Consider the following 17787-nt stretch of genomic DNA (forward strand, 5'->3'; position numbering starts at 1 on the left):
GGCATAAAAACATGCATCTTAAATGAAAGAAAATCAACTAATTTTGTCAAAATGTAAACCATTTACATTCCTAATATGTTGACAACTGAGTAGTGCTACCATCACTGCTTCTTATCACCTAGCTCCAAAGAATCAACAAATGAATTACTATTAATATTTTTGTTTAAAAAGGATATGCTAGCAAGATTTAAATTAATAAATATGAGATAAAGGGGGGGGGGGGGAAGAAAAGAATTAATGACTAATAAAAGTAGTATTTCTGCAATTCCCTCAAAATATTTTATGCAGATGATAAAATAAAGAAATTACCAAAGATGAGCAAACTTGTTTTTCAAGGCTTTTTAAAAAATATATTAATTTTTAATTTCAGAGGTTAATTTTAATTTAAAATAATCTTCCAAGTAGAAAGTGGCAAACAGTATCATTAAGTCTGCTTCGTAACAGACTGGAACAACAACACAGAAAAATCATACACTTTCTCTATTTATCCAAGCAGGCATTAACACTCAAGCTTAGTAAATGCTTAGATATTAATGCCAGCCATGCTAACCACTTCATTTTTGAACACACCAAGAACATGCAGCAAATGCCAAGGACATACTGTACAGCCACATGAAAGGCTACACATGAGAAACTTTGCAACATCATTGGCTGCAATTTAGATCTGATGCAAAAATAAATACCAATTTCATTAATCGATTCCAGAGAGAAGTGCTTTTACTACTTTGCTTTTTTTTTTTTTTTTTCCCCTCCAGAGTGAATTTAGTGTTTCTGAAAGGTTAGCACTCAACTTCTCAACAGTATATCTTTTCATCTGGTGAAAAGGAGGATACAGAAAAGCACTTGAACAAACTTCTTAACATTAATGCACATCTTCCCTGGTTTTAAAGAAGTGCAAAATCTTTCGCTTTTTATTTCACATCAGTCCAACCTGAATGCTAAAGAAACATAGTATCATTTGTACCACTGATCTAATGAGAATACTGTTGAGAACTGGATTTAAATTCTCCTACTAGTTCACACAGGTTAACCGATACTGATTCTACTTTTATCTTTTCTGCAAACAAATGCATAGACAAATGTCTCAAACTAACTTCATCTCTAATTACATTTTCCTTGACTGATCCTGGTTAGGCCATGAAAATACTTCCCCAGATTGGCCAGTCAGCTCACAAAGCTAGATTCTTATGGACAAAGGATGCATCTGAGGCTTCCTGTTGTTCTATCTGTCAAAGTTATTCAGTTTTAGTTCTACTTTCAACTTTCTTGTATAAATGTACTCTAATTCTGCATACCTCTAAGACTTTTTTTTTTTTTCTGTTCATTTTTTTTTACTAAACGTTTCCTGTGGTGATCTTAATATGAAGAATGATCTGTGGTTTGCTTCTGCTGTCACAAACAAAATCAAGAGGCCAAAGTTGCTGACCATGACACTAACCAAAATGCTTAATTACATGATAAATCAAAAGGGAAAAAAATTTTGTAGAGAAGTCATATATTTAACAAGTAGATCATCCTTCCTGATACGATAGCATCCAACCAGACATCACCTATGAAAAGGTAAGCATTACAGAAAGAAAATGTTTTAATAAAGTTTGCCTTCAACTGTAAGCTTATTTCTTAAAAACATGTTGAAGTTCCTTTTAACATCACAGTAAGAGAGCATTAGAAAAAAATGAAGAGGTAAAAAGTTGCACTTCATATTCTCATAACTGTTATAATTCTGCTTCCAGGAATTATTCTTCCAGGAATAAACTATAACACTACAATACTTCACAGCAAACCTCCATAATGCTTGACACACATCCATTTCTGTTACCTTTAGTAAAGGAAGAGCTAGCAGAATTGCTGGGTGAACTTATATCAAAGCACAGAAGTTTCTACAGTCTGCCTTACTTCTCACATGTATATTGTGGAAACCACTTTAATTTAATAACTGGCTGTTTGTATCAAGCATCTTAATTTCATAGCCTTAAATTTTGCTTACTGCTCTTATTAAATAAGCCTTAATGGAACAACTGCTCTGAAAGCGTGGTTGTTAAAAAGTAGCATATGGAAAATCAGTGATTATAATTTCCCTTATTGTGACTGGTGACAGAAATAATATATTGTAAAGCAACCTTAAAAGCACTATGCGAGTCATAACCAAGCATCTTTGCCTTCTCCCATGCACCATCCCTACAGCATTTGTTGTATGAGAGGAGATGAAAGTAATAATGAAAGATGAAACCTACAAAGAAACAAAGAATTGTGCAACATGTTTGTTCTTTGGAAAAACATATTCTGCTTTAGAAGCCTAAAACCACAAGCTTACCACCAAAGATCCTTAGGAAGATTATTGTATTTTAGGGATGCAAAACTAAAATGATTTTCTAAATCACCATTACAGCAACATAAGATTGGAAAACTGAGTTGATCAGTAAGGGAATTCTACATCTGCACTGTGTTACTCACCTTCTGTAGCAAACTGCTCTAAATGTTTTAAGGTGATTTCTTTGTATTTTGAACTTTCAGCAAGGCGGTCATAAATTACAGTATCCTACAACACAAATAAAATGAATGCAAACCAATTTAATAGAAACAACTGTGTTTTGTTGTGTAGACAATAAAAATAATGCAGAAAAAAAAGGCAGAAAAACCATGCAGCAGCGCATTAATTTATTTCAGTATAAAAGACGAATCTCTAAATTTGCAAATTCTACTATGATGTAATTCATCTACTACATGTTTTATTGTTATTTTCCTTCATTTTGAAAAGCACAATATCTCCCTTGTGGAATCTTTTGATCTCTTTAATATTAAGAGGAAGACGGCATTTTAAGCCCCAAATTTAAAATTAGCTTTTCATAATTGCCATTTTAAGGCTTTTGTAACCACCCTGATATACAGAATGTTAATGATAGCATCTTGTCTCCTCTTGAGAAGATATGCAATGTACATTTATATTCAATCACCTTAACCTCTTTGAACCATTCAGGAATTAGATTTGCATCATCCTCTGATCAAACTTGAATCTAGATAATGGACAAAGAACTAATAAGGAACTCTGTCATATCATAATCATATGGGAATGTATATGGGAACCTTCATTCCAGTGCCTGTTTTCAGGAAGACAGGGAATTGGCCTAACACTGATGACAAGTTAAAACTATCGCATAGTCTTACATGGTTGACTACTATTTCCACCGAGTGACTCATGCACAGCTATTCCAGCTAGTAAATGATACATTTAGCAATACCTTCAAACATTTTCTTGGAATACAGAAGAAAATTGTTAGTAAAAAAGCATATAGTAAAGTACAAAGATAAGATGAATGGCTCTCCCTTACCTTAATAGACAGTAAAACAAGAATACATCAGTCCATCACATTAAAAAACTACACAATGAAAACCTGTACACTGAAAACGTTATCAGTTCTCCTCCCACTTCTCTCACCACTTTTCATTGTTTCATTACAGTTCTTCTAACTTTCTGCATGCATATTTGCATTGTTAGCATATGTTCTTTGATACAGAGAAAATATAGTAAAACTCACAGCTCCTTTGCAGTAGAGTCTTAACTTTCCTGCCGGCGTGCGAACTATCACTGACATTCTCTTCCTAGAGCTGAAAGAGAAACAAGTGCCCAGTAAGCAGGTGGTTCATAAACATAAATATTGACCAATGTTTTCCCTAAAGCTATTAATTTAAGTTTTAAATTTAATTTAAACTTAATTAATATTTAAGTTATAAAATACAAAGGAAAAGAAATCAGGCCCATCTTTTCTAAATGGAATTCTCAGGTGACTGGGATGGAAATGTAAGTTTCGCTGTCAATCACTAATGTTAATGTAGTCTTCCTGTGTACTTCTTCTTAGATCTTTTTCCTGTAAAAAGAATTTAAGAACCTTTACTGTCATCTTAATGTTGTCTGCTGATCACAATGAAAGCATCTTATGCCACAAAGCATTTTTGGCAAGGATCAAAAGACTTTCTTTACAAGGTAAACAGAAAGAGTCTCTAGGCCTCTGCACTGTGTTACTATCAACAAATACTTCAGAGTTTAATTTATCATGCAGTGTTCTGAGCACGCTAAGACTTGCAGAGTGCCTTGCTTAATGTTAACTACCCTCTAGCACTCAGTTAGTGACAGAGAAGAACATTTTTTCAGTTCTAATGACTGAGGTCATAGTAAGAATGAGAAGAAAGAGCAGACAAGACAGTCGTCTCTGCTTTCTCTCTGAGGTCCTCCAACAAGCCTACTTTAGATTCAAGTTCAAGTCCAGCCAAAATGTGTATTCATACCACACTTCTATCAAGCTTCAATTTAAAAAAAATAAATCACATAAACTATTTAGGGGACAGAAATAATTTATCATGCACATAGTTCACAGTAAAATGCACAAAACAGATGGAAGCAAATGGTCCATTTATAAGTTCAGTTCCTGTTAGGAATTGGATCTCATTTATAGACCATCAAATAGCATAATTGTTCAGTAGTTCAGACGGCCAAGGAAAACATCCTATAAGTGGAATACATGAAGATAGGTCGAGGAAATAATTTTTAAAATTATTGGTGAAGCAACTGACTGAATATTATCTTCAAGAAAGTATTTTTGGTGCACACTTCGCTTCAACTACAGATTTGAAAAATAATATTTAATTGCATTTCTCCTCTGATTACTGCATAAGAGAGTATAAGAAGATATTCACTGCTGCAACTATTTCTCCTATTTCATCTCTAATCTAAAAAATCTCAGATAGATTCCATAAGTCCTTAGACTCTGTCCAGTTGGGCATCTGCTAAAATAATCATTGAGAAATTCAAATAACCTAAACTGCACTTATTTTGCCTACAATAAAGGCAACTTCTAGATTCACTTCACTTCCTGGCATGACTGTTCAGCCTACAGCTATCTTAATTTATTATATCTACCTGAATGTTAAGACTGTTATTAAGGGCTTGTTTTTTTCTAAAATGTGTATATATGTTTATAATATAAATGTTTATATACATATACACACAAACACACACATTTATAGTTACTAACAAACTAGTCTTGTAATACCAGCATCTGATGTTCTGCATATAAGTGCATGCCTATAAATCTGCCAAAGAGATATAGAGAATAGGTTAGAGAATAACCAAGATTGGACTGTAGCTTTCTGAATGCTGAGCTATGAAGACAGATATTGAACGTGGGCTGAAATACATTTCTCTCAGAAGTGCAAGAAAGCCAATTGGCAGGACTTACTGTCAAAGACTTCTAACGTTTTATGTGAGTTTTCACCGTAGTGACAATATTATTTACTGTTTTGTTATGAAATACAGAAACAAAAAAAATGTGCTATTGTACCTAACTGTCAAAGTGACACCAATTTTTTTTTGCTTTGTTTTCTTCTCTTAGGAGGTAGAATAGCTGGTAAATCCAATGGAATTGCCATGAAATTACAGATGGCCAGAAGCATCACAAGGAGACAGAAGCACTCTTGATGAGCCCCTTGTTAATATATCATGTCAATCTCAAGTTCAAGATAAAAATAAATAAATCAGTTTAACCACACAATCACAGAAAACAAACCCTGCTACCTACCCAGGTTTGACACCTCCTCTGTCAGCCATTTGTTCTTTTTCCAAATTTAGAAGTATTCCTCACCAGTTAGAAAACAAAACAGAGATCCAGTCTCTTATCTGGAGAAGCAGCCAGGCAATGTGTATTATTCATAAAACTGATCAGGTGCGGGACTAGACCTCTTGATGCACTTCAGACAAGTTACAGCCTCTAGATCAGAAGTTTTATCCTGTAGCTAACATGGAAGATATCCACTAGAATGTGGAGATGTGCTCCAGGTGAAAATGAGAAAATTAAATCCATAAATGCTGCATATTCCATATACCGAAATATAATTGTCAATGAAATTAATTATAATGCTAAAATTTTAATTCATTTTACTAATCAAGCAGGTACCATCAAAACCACCATTGGGAACACTGCTGTTGTAGTGTCATGTTGCACTGATGAGAAATTTCTGCACTGATAACGGAAACAGCTTAAACTTACTGAAATGAAGAATCACATGGTCAAATTCACACTGTTTTCCAACTGTCTACCTAGTTATGTGAAAGGACAGTGCATGTATGCAGCACAAGGCAGCAAAGGTCAGACAAAATGGTGCCTGATATGGAAGCGCATATGAAACAAAGGTGTGGAATTGAATGCAAAAAAAACCAAAAAATGGCACTCATTGACATTAATTGACACTTGCTGAACATTTATGGAGTACCAAAGAGTGGATGTGAGCACAGTAAGGTGCTGGGTGGTCTATTTCAGCAGTGGTGATGGTCTCTTCTGCTGGTACAGATTTTTTACAAGCACAGCATACAGGCTCTTTTTCATCACTAGCAAAAAAACCCTGTAGCTAATGGTGGTGACTATGTTGAAAGATATAGTGTTTTGTAGCTGAGAATTTGCTCCATCAAATAGTGTTACTCCACGTATCTGCTGTACCTTCCATGGAAATAAATAGGAGGCATTATTTTTGGAGAGATCAGTACAGTATGTTACTACTGTACATCATTACTATTTTCACAAGCACATACATGATCACTGTAGAAAGAGGATACTGTAAAACAACTCCATGAAGCATTCCCACAAGTTCTACTTCTGTAACTTCTCTGAAGAAGTACTTTATCAAGTGCCGACACTGTTAAACTTTACTTGATGAAGAGCTGTATCTGGCCTGCCTAGGAAGATAGTAAGAAATTTCTTCTGGGGCAAAAATACCCTAGAACACCTAGAAACCCTTTATTCAGGATTGTGAACTGTTACAGACTATTTATTCGAAGGTACATGCTCCCACCCATACAGTCTGTGTTGGGTTTTGGAGCAAAAATTTCTTCTGCTGTGGAACAAGGGTGACCTCTAGTGCTTTCAACAAGTTAATTCCAAGTAAAGCTAAATACAGAAAAAGAACAAAAACAGCCACAGGAATTGAGTGCTTGGTAAATTTGGGTTATTGGTATCCACTGAAAACCTTAATCCTCCAAAGGTTAAGATTCAAAAATCTGTTCTCCATGAAGTATCACTGTTTAAAATACACTTTTAGACTGATTCATTTTTATCCATGATAAATTCAATGTATTTTCACAGATAGACATTAAGCACTTACCTTGTAAATTCTAGCACATTTAGCAGTTCATATCTCTCTTCATGTCCCAGCTGAAAAACAAAAGAAGTGAGAATTAATGCAAAAAAACTTAAAACAGAAGAATCAAGAAAAAACAAACATCTGGATATGTACCATGATGCAGTTATTCAGTAATTATTTAGTATGGCAACAGTAAATCATAGAATCATAGAATCATCAAGGTTGGAAAAGACCAAAAAGATCATCCAGTCCAACCGCTCACCTATTACCAATAGCTCCCACTAAACCATGTCCCTCAACACAACATCCAATTGTTCCTTGTACACCCCCAGGGTCCGTGACTCCACCACCTCCCTGGGCAGTCCATTCCACTGCCTGACCACCCTTTCTGAGAAGCAGTGTTTCCTAATTTCCAGCTTGAATCTCCCCTGGTGTAGCTTGAAACCATTCTCTCTACATATACCACACCGTAATGTTTCTCCAAAGTACTTACAGACTCTATAATTACGGAGTCAGGTGTCCTTCCAGTGAATACAAAATGAAGATGTCTGGCTGCTCTGACCAATGCTCCTTCATCTGCAACAAATCAATTAGCAGTACTTTTCTACAAGATGTACGAAGAAACTGTTAGTTTGCCCCATTATTTAATGGATGCTTTTGATTTTCCTTGCTTTGTTCTCTCCTGAATTCAAAAACTGCCTGTGAACAAGAGTAGGCTTGAACTAGACCTTTTGTGCTATACTTTTTTCTCACTCTCAAAGGATCTTATCATGATTTTATCCTATTGAAAACATTTTTTGTTCATTTTTGATTACAAACTCTTTGTTCAAAATTTCATGGTTACCAAGTACAGAATAAGTTCACAAGCAAGGACATACATTTATGTTCCAGTTAGATTTTCATTTGCATTTGAGCACTTCCTTCAGACATCCACAGCAATCTAACGACAGCTTCGGAATACTACATGGTTAATCATTCTTGGCCCTTACATAACCTGTATGTATTCTCTAAAGTAAATCAGAAAAGTTGAAGTCCCTATTTTTTAGACAAAACAGTCTAGCTGATATCTACTCTTTTCTGAGGGATGGTTTCTTCTTTAATTTCAGAAGATACTTCAAAATAAACAATTCTAAATAATTTTTGCATGTTGAGCATACATGTTTATGTTCTCTGAATTACTTGACTCTCACCTGGAGATGCTGCTTGATAAATAATCTTATCACCTTCTCTTTCTGGAACAGCTGTGTGACACACTGCCATCATTGTCAAAAACTCACATATTATAGGTGCAGTTGGCTACGAAAAACGACAGAAAATGTTTAACAATTTAATTGATAAGTAACTGAAATGTAATACTAGATATGGACAAGCAATAACCAATACCATGTTAATGGAAGATTTCTCTTTTGAACATCAACAGATAAGCCCATCAGACATTATCTGTCTATCAACTTCAACATGCAGAATAACTTCTCACTTGTGTGCTTCAGTATAGACTACGCAGATAGAATTTATATCATTTACAGTCATATAAACAAAATGAAAAACCATAAACAGAGTAATTCAAACAAGCATTTTATAGGAAAGGCAACTCTGAATGATGAAAATGTAAAAGGATTTCACAGTTGATTCTTATTATTCACTCAAGTCTCTTTCAATTCCAGCTTTTTTATTAAAACTACTCCGTCTTGCATTACTTTTGTCTAACACATTATTTATTAACATATATTTTTAAGAACCTTTGGAAAGATGTAGGAACAAAACTTGAAAGTCATGTGCAAAATAACAAGGTCAGGAAACTAGTTCTTAAAGGAACATATTAAGATAAGTGTCTCAGTCCCTTCAAAATCTGCAAAGCTGAAAAAATTTCAAATAGTTTAACCAAGAGAGGGAAAAAGAATGTATCTAAGCAGAAATAGCTGATTGTTTTTTACTAATAAAAACTAAAAATATATATTAGTACAGATTAAGTTTGCAAAACAAATCAACTGAATCCAAAGGAAACTATTGCATTTCTCTAAAGTAAGCTCAAAGCAGTTCTCTCAATCAAGGTTTCTCATAGCATATATACAGTACCTGTGAGCAGTGTCAGAATGTCAACAGTGAAGATGAAATTAATTACTTCATGAAATAATATCTGAAAACTTAACTCCACACTGGAACACTAATGAGTAACTTACAGAACTCAAACAAATTCAAAGTTTTTCATAATCAAACGTGAACAGGTTTGTCCTCTCACACTGTGGGTCCCCCAGATTCTTTACGGCATTTCAAAAGGCTAATAATTAGAAATTCTTCTCCAAATCACTTACAAATACATATATACAAATACATATATATTAAATGTATATTTAATATACATTGTTGAAAGTGGTTTGAAATTTCAAATAATCTTGCTCACATTATATACACTTTACATACACATTATATACTATATATCTACCAGAAAACATTACATATCTATCAGAAAACAGATGCTATTTCCAGATGGATCTAATTAAGATGTATCAGCAATGAATAATATAAAGGTATTCATGAGGGCATGCTGATTCTGTATGAGAACATATTTTCCCTCAGAGGAGAACACTCTGACTTGATGAAAGCAATACCGAACATTCAGAAAACAATAGTAATTATTTCTGTATCACTTACATGATTATTTTGAAGATTCTCCAGTAGTGACGAGTCACTAAACATTTTTTCGTCTCCATTTTGTGAGCCCTGCCTAGAAACAATTTGGTAAAAGACAGATCACCATTAGCATATACTTAATAGTTCGTATGCAAATAATCTACATTACTGTGCTAAGGCCAAACATAAATTTTGGTTTAAGATGTTACAAGAATGGCTGCAGTCACACATGGTGTGAAAATGAAGCAGGAAGGAATTTGTTACATGTCATCAAAGTTAATGTAATTTTAATAAACCTTATATAAATACACTCAAATCCAGGTACGTTTTTCTATTCATTTCAGACAATGCAGGATAAAGTCTTCACCTCACAAGTGGCTTCCTGTTATTCTGTTCTCCACAGAAGGAAATTATTGGAGGGACTCAGAACAACAGATATGTGGAAAAACTTAAATTTCTTAAGAAATTAGCAGCTTTGACGTAGGTTTGCAATACGTATGCAGTCAGTAAAGAAATTCATGGACCTGAAGGAGTAAGCAAACTGAGTTCAGACATTACGGAACAAACATTCTATTTCCCATTACTCATGTCCAAAATAACCTAAACTGAAGACACAGAAGTAAGGATGAAGTAGCAAAGGACTGAAGAGACACTAGGTGGAGACAGTCCTTGAGAAACATAGCCTTACACTAACTTTCACATTGCAGAGGTCTTCTGGCTGAAGTAGCTAATTCTAGAAAGACTTATGTCAACTGATTGCTGGGTAGCAAGGCAATCCAGCTGAGTTTGAATCTCAGCGACACAGAACAGAAACCACCCAGAGGAAAATATTATTTTCATTTACTTTGCATTGTGCTCTACAATGATTTACACTGAAGGATAAGCCACATTTCTCTCAAAGGCAGTCTGAAGATTTCTATGAAAACCAAAAAAGTGAGCTGTTATAGTCTTGAATTACCCCATGAAGGAACACAAAATGACAGTATTCTGTATAACTACTCAAGGACAGCTTTTTCCAAAAGCCTGTTATGAAGTGCGAAATTCAAAGCATCCTCGATCACCAAGATTTATATTTATTTATTTTAAACGCAAAGCAGCTGTGCATAATATTAGTGGTTTCATATACATTCAATTTATTTACAAATTTCAAGCTTTGATTACTTAAAACTTTTAGACAAAGACTTCAGGATATTTTTCAGATCCTCAGTACTAAATCTGAAAAATACTTGTAAGTATAAGCGCTTTCCAGTTAGACAGAAAACATAATTAAAAAATATATATATTTAAAAGCTTTGGAATTTGGTACACTATTCATTTTACATCTAGAAATATTAGTCAAGCAGATTTTTTTAATTACATTGGACTTGCACACAAAGAACAATTTTCCTGAGTATTTAAATTTGTGAATGTTTACACAGCATTCGTACCTTATAAAACACTGTTTGTTTGTTTTTAAACTACTATTCAGGCATTAGTTCACTCATTTTTGCCATTTCAGATGTGATTATAGAAATTCTGATGCGTATTAGACAAAAATAGACTTATTTCACAGGCATGCTTTATTTCATGCTTAATGCAACCTCTCACTTGCACACTCGCTAAGCACAGCAGTACACATTGGTAATAAACAACTTTCTAGAACAAATACAGACATTCAGGTCAAGTAAGATAAATGCATCTTTTTGGAAGAACACGGGTGGAGTTTTTCTTTTCCTTTTTTTTTTCCCCAATTTTAAGAAATAACATTAATTCTAACCTGTGGAACTCTTTAAACGTAAGATGACAACATATTACACAGTCTGGTGTGACATATCTTGCCATAACTTCCAAGAAATACAACAACAGCTTAAAGATTCTAAGTGACTTTTGCCCCTGATTTACCTCAGTTGATTTTGAAAAAGACTGTAAATATTTAGTTTAAGAAAGAGTAATAAAGGAAGCGTTAGGCATCATGCAGAAGGCAACAGAAAGGAAGTCAGGACTCAGTCTTTTCTGAGGGCCTCTGTTAAGAGATTGTTATCTCAGTTTCAGTAAGGAATTAAGTAATGGTAATTCTCTAAAACCATTTGCAGGAAGCAAAATATTAACACTAACTTCTGTATTCTTTACTCTCAAACATTAATTTTCAAACACATTAGGGATTATTACTAAACTGTTTCTGGTAACAGGAGAAAAGTATGAGCAAAGTTACCATAATACCAAGTACCTTTATAAAAGATAAAACTTTATTCAATACACAGTTTGGATTTGTACAGGATTACCAGTAGGATACCTCAGTGACCCTCTTATCAATTCTATTTCAGAGTACAGATCCTAAAGCCACAGAATTCTGATGGCATACTTGGTTGGGCTGCATCAACTTGAAGATAAAATGACTTCTGAGTAAAATATTTTGCAATTAGCTATCTTTCTGAAAAAAAATCTCACTTTTTAAGCTTCAGTTTTAAACAAATGATTCTGAGAGCTTACCAATCGTCTGAAGGAACACTATAGTCCTCAGGTTCAGGGCAATGGCTGCACATGAAGCAAGAGGGGAAGAGAAACAGGGACAGGAAAAAGAATCACAAAGGCTAAAAAAATTGAATTACGTATAAAAGAGAAGGCAGTTAATGAAATTAAATGACTAAAAAAAAGTAAGGCTATCTCAACTGAGTATTCTGCTAGTGCCTAGATAATAATAATAATAAAATACTGCAAAAATACGTTTCTCTTGAGGCTTTACAAAACAAAAGCTATCATTTCCATTCAGCTGGGAGCATGCCTGCTTACTAACTTCTACCAGTTGAACAAATTACAATTCTTACTTTATATTTCAGTATACACTTGAACAATGTTTTGATTGTAAATGAAGGGTAAGTTTTTATTTTTGCTATGATAATGAAACTTATTTGAGTTCACAAAACATTCACGAGCATAGTTAGCCATAGCACATCAGGATTCAGCCCTGTGATGATACACTTGCATATATCATAATTAGCTGACATAGCTGATGTAGAGTTTTGTGTGTACAGGTAGATATATGAAATATCAGGGCTAGAATGGCACTTCATTACAGCTCTTAATTAAAAAACAAACAAACCAACACACAGTATGGTTAAGGATCAAAGTTTCTCAAAAGAGAAAGCTGACATTAGAATCCTCAAAATTACTTTATCCAAATGATAAAGCCCCACTGCTACCCTAAGCCACAAACTTAATCTCACAGACTCTGCTTGGTCTCCGCCCAGTTTCAGAGGTATCTAATTATCAGCTTACTTATCAGACTAGGTCTGGCATCTCATATACTGGGCAGCCATGCTGCCACTTAAAATACAGGTGCTTCTGCTCTATTCTTTGCTCTAATGAATTTATTCTATGTAAACCACTTTGGAAGTTTGAACCCTTTGCAAACTCAGTTGAAGAATTTGGCTGCAACTATTGACTAACTAATAAAATTATTTGTTTGCAATTAACTGGAGAGGTTTCTTAATGCAACACCATGAGTTATGCCATTTAAACAATATTCATAAAAGCCATCTAGATTACATATGACAGCACAGCAATTCAAATTCTTGTTCATCCTCTGTAGTGAAAAAGTATGTATCCATGGAAAACATGAAGCATGGGCTAATAAGGAAGTCCATGCACTTTTGCAAATGTGAGAGCAGACTTTGCGTTTTTATAAAATAAAAGAAACAAATAAACATTAAACAGACACAGTAACAAAAAAAACCCAAGTATACAGAAGTTGTGTCACAGCAGTAAGCATAGCCATACTTTTACATGCAGAAAGAAACATTTCTGCTTAGTAGTAACAGCATTTCATAGTCATGAACAAATTGATCCCTACCTGCATCTACTGCCAGGCACAAAATATAATTTTTAGTATGGTGTTAATTTAACTGTGTGCAGATACACATAGGCGGAGGAAAAGTGTACTAATAAAGAAATAAGTATATCATAAAATACCTACCCATAAGCAACTCCTGCCACAGTACATTTTTTAAACTGCATGACGTTGCATGTCAGAGTACCCGTTTTATCAGAAAATATGTATTTGACCTAAATGAACGATGAAATCATCATATATTAATATTCAGCAGTTACTTATGTTATCTAGTACAATTTTGGCTATTAACATACTAAAATAAATAAATTTTTAAAACTTCCACAATCTTATAGCATCACAGAACAATCTGAGTTGGAACGGACTTTAAAGCCCATCCAAGCTCCTGCTGTGGGCAGGGCTGTAACCCACCAGATTAAATTGTCCAGGGCCCTACCCAACCTGACCTTGAAAGCCTCCAGAGATGGGGCATCCACAGCTTCTCTGGGCAGCCTATTAAAGTGCGTCACCACTCTGAGTGAAGAATGTCTTCTGAGTATCTAATCTCTTTTAAAGCCTTTATCCCATGCCCTATCACTATACTCCCTGATAAAGAATCCTCCCCACACCGAATGCTACAGGCCCCAGATGCAGTTCTACAAAGCCAGACTTTCAGAAAACAAAGAACACAGGACTGAACTCTTGTGAAATGTGACTGCTTTTAGAATATGAAGAGGTAACTCTAAAGCAAAATGCACAATTCATCTTTGTCAAAATTAATAAAAATAAAAATAAAGAAAAAGAAAATATGAATTAAGTAAAATAAAAAGGCTGAAGTACATATATTTTTAAAAATAAACTTTCACTTATTTTTTTAAATAATTTAGATTTTAAAACACTGACTTAGGGCCAGTAATCTTTTCTACCTGTCCAAGTTCTTCATTGAGATTGGAAGTACGAGCCATTGCAGCAGTGTCAGTAGGTTCATAATGCATGTCTATGTCCTACAGGAAAAATGAAAGCATGTGTTTAAAAATTATCTTTCGAGAACTTGTTATGAAAAAAATCTGCTAAGTATCAGAAAAGAAAAACACAGAACAGACTGAACACAAAAACAAGGGATCTACTTCTATTTATTTCAATACGGGAGCCACAGACACAATCAGATCACTTCCAAGTATCTCCAAAAGAAATTACAATTTTTGCTTTAAAATCAGCATCTGTAAGACTAAGATTTTACAGAACACTGGAAGTAATCTGAGTACTAGCAAAACTGTTGCACCCATGCATCTAAAACAGATTTGTCAATAGACAGGAACACTGTAATACTTAGCGTGAAGTAAGTCTTAACTATTCACACTGTACTCGCTTCAAAATACTACGATAACTATTCCTTAAGCTGAAGAAATATAAATTTAAAAGTACACGATAATTTTAGTTATCGTTAATTGTTTTCTACCTTTCCTCCTATCTTTAGTCCCCCCCCAAAACAAACTCAAACAAAAACAGTTCCTTTCAAAATACAATAAAAATATGAAAACATTGTAGAGTATGACAATGCAGTGCTACAAATTGGAGACAACCAAAATCTCTATACTAATACCTTATGTACATACAGAAGGATTATGTTTAAGATAGAAAATGTCCAGAGACCCCTATTAAGATAAAGTAAAATGTGCTACAAAAAGCTTGTGTAAGTATAAAATGGTAAATAAAGCCACATATAAGTACCTTCTTCGATCTCAGTAATAATAAACAGCACTCAAGTATTTACTGTAAGAAAATAAATCTATACATAGATAAGTGTTCAACTTAGTTGTAAGTCACTTAGTTTTAGAAATTAATATATATCATAAAAATATTTACCCAATTTATGAAATATGCTTGGATAAATTTAACAACTTCAAGCGTGACCAACAAACTGATTGGAATTAGATTATTGAAGAGAATGATAAAAGTCAAGAAGTTCAATCCGAAGTTACTTGCTCCACCATCTGCCAAAAAACAAAGCAAGTCAGAAAACATTTAAAACCATATTTAAAAGCAAAGTGTGTACAGTGTATTCAGAGCATTAATTGTTGACTTTAAGAATGTATAAATTACTGCCTTAAAAACTGCATGCAACAGGAAAGGTTCCTTAAATAAAATTAACCACCAGCAATTTAAGAGTTCTGTGAGTGCATTGCACAACAATGAATAACAAGGTCAACATGTTAGCCCATGTTAAGAAGTATTCTTGCGTTAGCCTATATAGGCTTATGACTACTGTTTGGAAATGCATTATCTGGTTTTAGCAGTACCTACAGCCTGACAAAAGAGAGAAGGAAAGAGAAATAGAGCAAAGGTCAGACATTCAGTTTTACAGTGGCTAAGATTTTTCAAAACGGTGGACTGCTGCAGAAGGCTGCCCTCCAGAAAATCAGCAGCTCTCCCAACTGAAAATCTTGGTGATCCTGTTCCAGCCTTTCCATTGTACACAGAGTCCCTTTGCATTTATACTGCATGTAATTCAGAAGTGCTCCAAAAACACATGGTGTTTTATAATTTATTTATTTTTTTATGGCATCATTGTGCTCAGGGTCATCGATTGGTGTGCTTTACAAGCATGCTTAGGGAAGATACGTGGCTGTGGGCCTATGGTACCTGGACCTGCTTGTTACAGTAAATACAGGTTCTGGATACTTTCCTTAATACCAATTCTAGAAACAAATGAAGTACAAATTTGGAAGATCTGGGAGGTAATGCTGTTATTCTAACTAATGGCAACCTAGATTAAGTTAAGTTTGATACAAACTGCTGATTAAAAATAAAAATTACGTTAACAAAATTCCAAAAGCATTCGCCAGAAGAGATGGAACTCTAATAAGAATGTAATTAACAGAAAAATTCAATAAAGGTAAAGGGGAATACATTGCTTCTTACGTATTAGCAGTACCTTGTTCAAGAACAGTTCAAAAGGGCATAATTTAAAGAAACATCGTAAGTCCATTTAATCATGAAACATGTATCAGTAAGCGGATTGATAAGGACTATCACTTGAAAATCCCACTAAGTCTCAGTGGCCACTATTTCAAGTTTTCTTATTTTCAGGAATAAAAAATATAAGCTTCAGAACTGCTTCACTACTGAGCTAACCACTGTCTTCCAAAGACTTCCATAATTATTTATTTGACTACTACATTGGCAGCTTTGTATTCAAGACTTGATGGCGTCAGAAGAAAATCTAGTTCTAGCTTGAAGCTGCAGCTTTTCATGTAACTAATCAGCAATAACTGACAATTGCTTTAGTTTGGTATCATGAAGTCGACTATGTCAGTAGAATGCTGGTACAGATCTTGCTGAGTTGCAGAGATGCAGAAGCTTCAACAACAAAGCTTCCCTTTTTGAATTTAGCAGCAACTCATATTGCACAGTAAGGTAATAGTTAAACTAGCTGTGATATACCTAGACTAACAACTTCAGCAAACAACCAATAAAGAAGGACTGATAGAAGGATGGCAGTCATCCCCCTTTCAAAAAATGAAAGGTTTCAGGACAAGTGAACAGTAAGATATCAATACATTACTTTACAGCTTACAATTTAGATCAAGATACCAATCTCTTTCAGTATGCCTTCGATTCCATACTGCTGAACCAATAGAGCAGACCAAAGACATGGCAATAAGGATGCAGAAAAGAATCAAAATCTGAATATTGGTAATTCGTTCCACATTAGACATTTTAAGAGGTGGACTTGTTGAATTCTGCAAGAGACAAAAAAGCAGTAGCGACCATTAAAAGATGTCCTGAGTTCTAACTTCCAAATTACAGGTTACTTCATTCTTTTCTAAATATTCTCCCAGGTATCATCATGACAAATGTCATCAATGTTTCACTCAAAGGAGAAGAAAGCAAAACAAAACAAATGTAAACACCAAGAGCTAACTGTAAACATTTAATACATATTCTAAATATATGTGCATACATCCTATCAGAGCTATAGAAAGTTATTGGTAATTAATGCAATTGAATTTATTTTGAAATAACAGATTTACAGATCAGAAAAGCAATAAATGAGGCATGCATGACCAAACTGAAAGCATTCTTTTTGTTCAACAAAGACAATTCAATTTTGATACCTCAAACACTACCAGGAAAATAACTTTATAGCTTAAGAATGGTTCTTCTTCCTCCTTATTTTGTAAATCAAGTTTCATTTTATTTTCTGATGAGAATGCTTACCT

The 17787-nt window shown here is 34.2% G+C and overlaps 1 protein-coding gene across 2 annotated transcripts in view; it reads right to left on the minus strand.

The window, feature by feature from the left end:
* ATP8A1 (ATPase phospholipid transporting 8A1) overlaps nt 1-17787 on the minus strand; it is an 88753-nt gene that overhangs the window by 42411 nt on the left and 28555 nt on the right. For both annotated transcript variants that reach the window (XM_072336723.1, XM_072336724.1), the window contains exons 11-21: nt 17142-17307; nt 15431-15558; nt 14491-14568; nt 13712-13800; nt 12229-12273; nt 9781-9853; nt 8319-8424; nt 7622-7704; nt 7150-7199; nt 3537-3606; nt 2455-2539 (exon numbers count right to left, since the gene is read on the minus strand). In XM_072336723.1, the coding sequence (XP_072192824.1) occupies nt 2455-2539; nt 3537-3606; nt 7150-7199; nt 7622-7704; nt 8319-8424; nt 9781-9853; nt 12229-12273; nt 13712-13800; nt 14491-14568; nt 15431-15558; nt 17142-17307 (973 nt within the window). The remainder of the gene's footprint in view (nt 1-2454; nt 2540-3536; nt 3607-7149; nt 7200-7621; nt 7705-8318; nt 8425-9780; nt 9854-12228; nt 12274-13711; nt 13801-14490; nt 14569-15430; nt 15559-17141; nt 17308-17787) is intronic.

This window comes from Excalfactoria chinensis, chromosome 4 (genome assembly GCF_039878825.1).
Source record: "Excalfactoria chinensis isolate bCotChi1 chromosome 4, bCotChi1.hap2, whole genome shotgun sequence".
NCBI lineage: Eukaryota > Metazoa > Chordata > Aves > Galliformes > Phasianidae > Excalfactoria > Excalfactoria chinensis.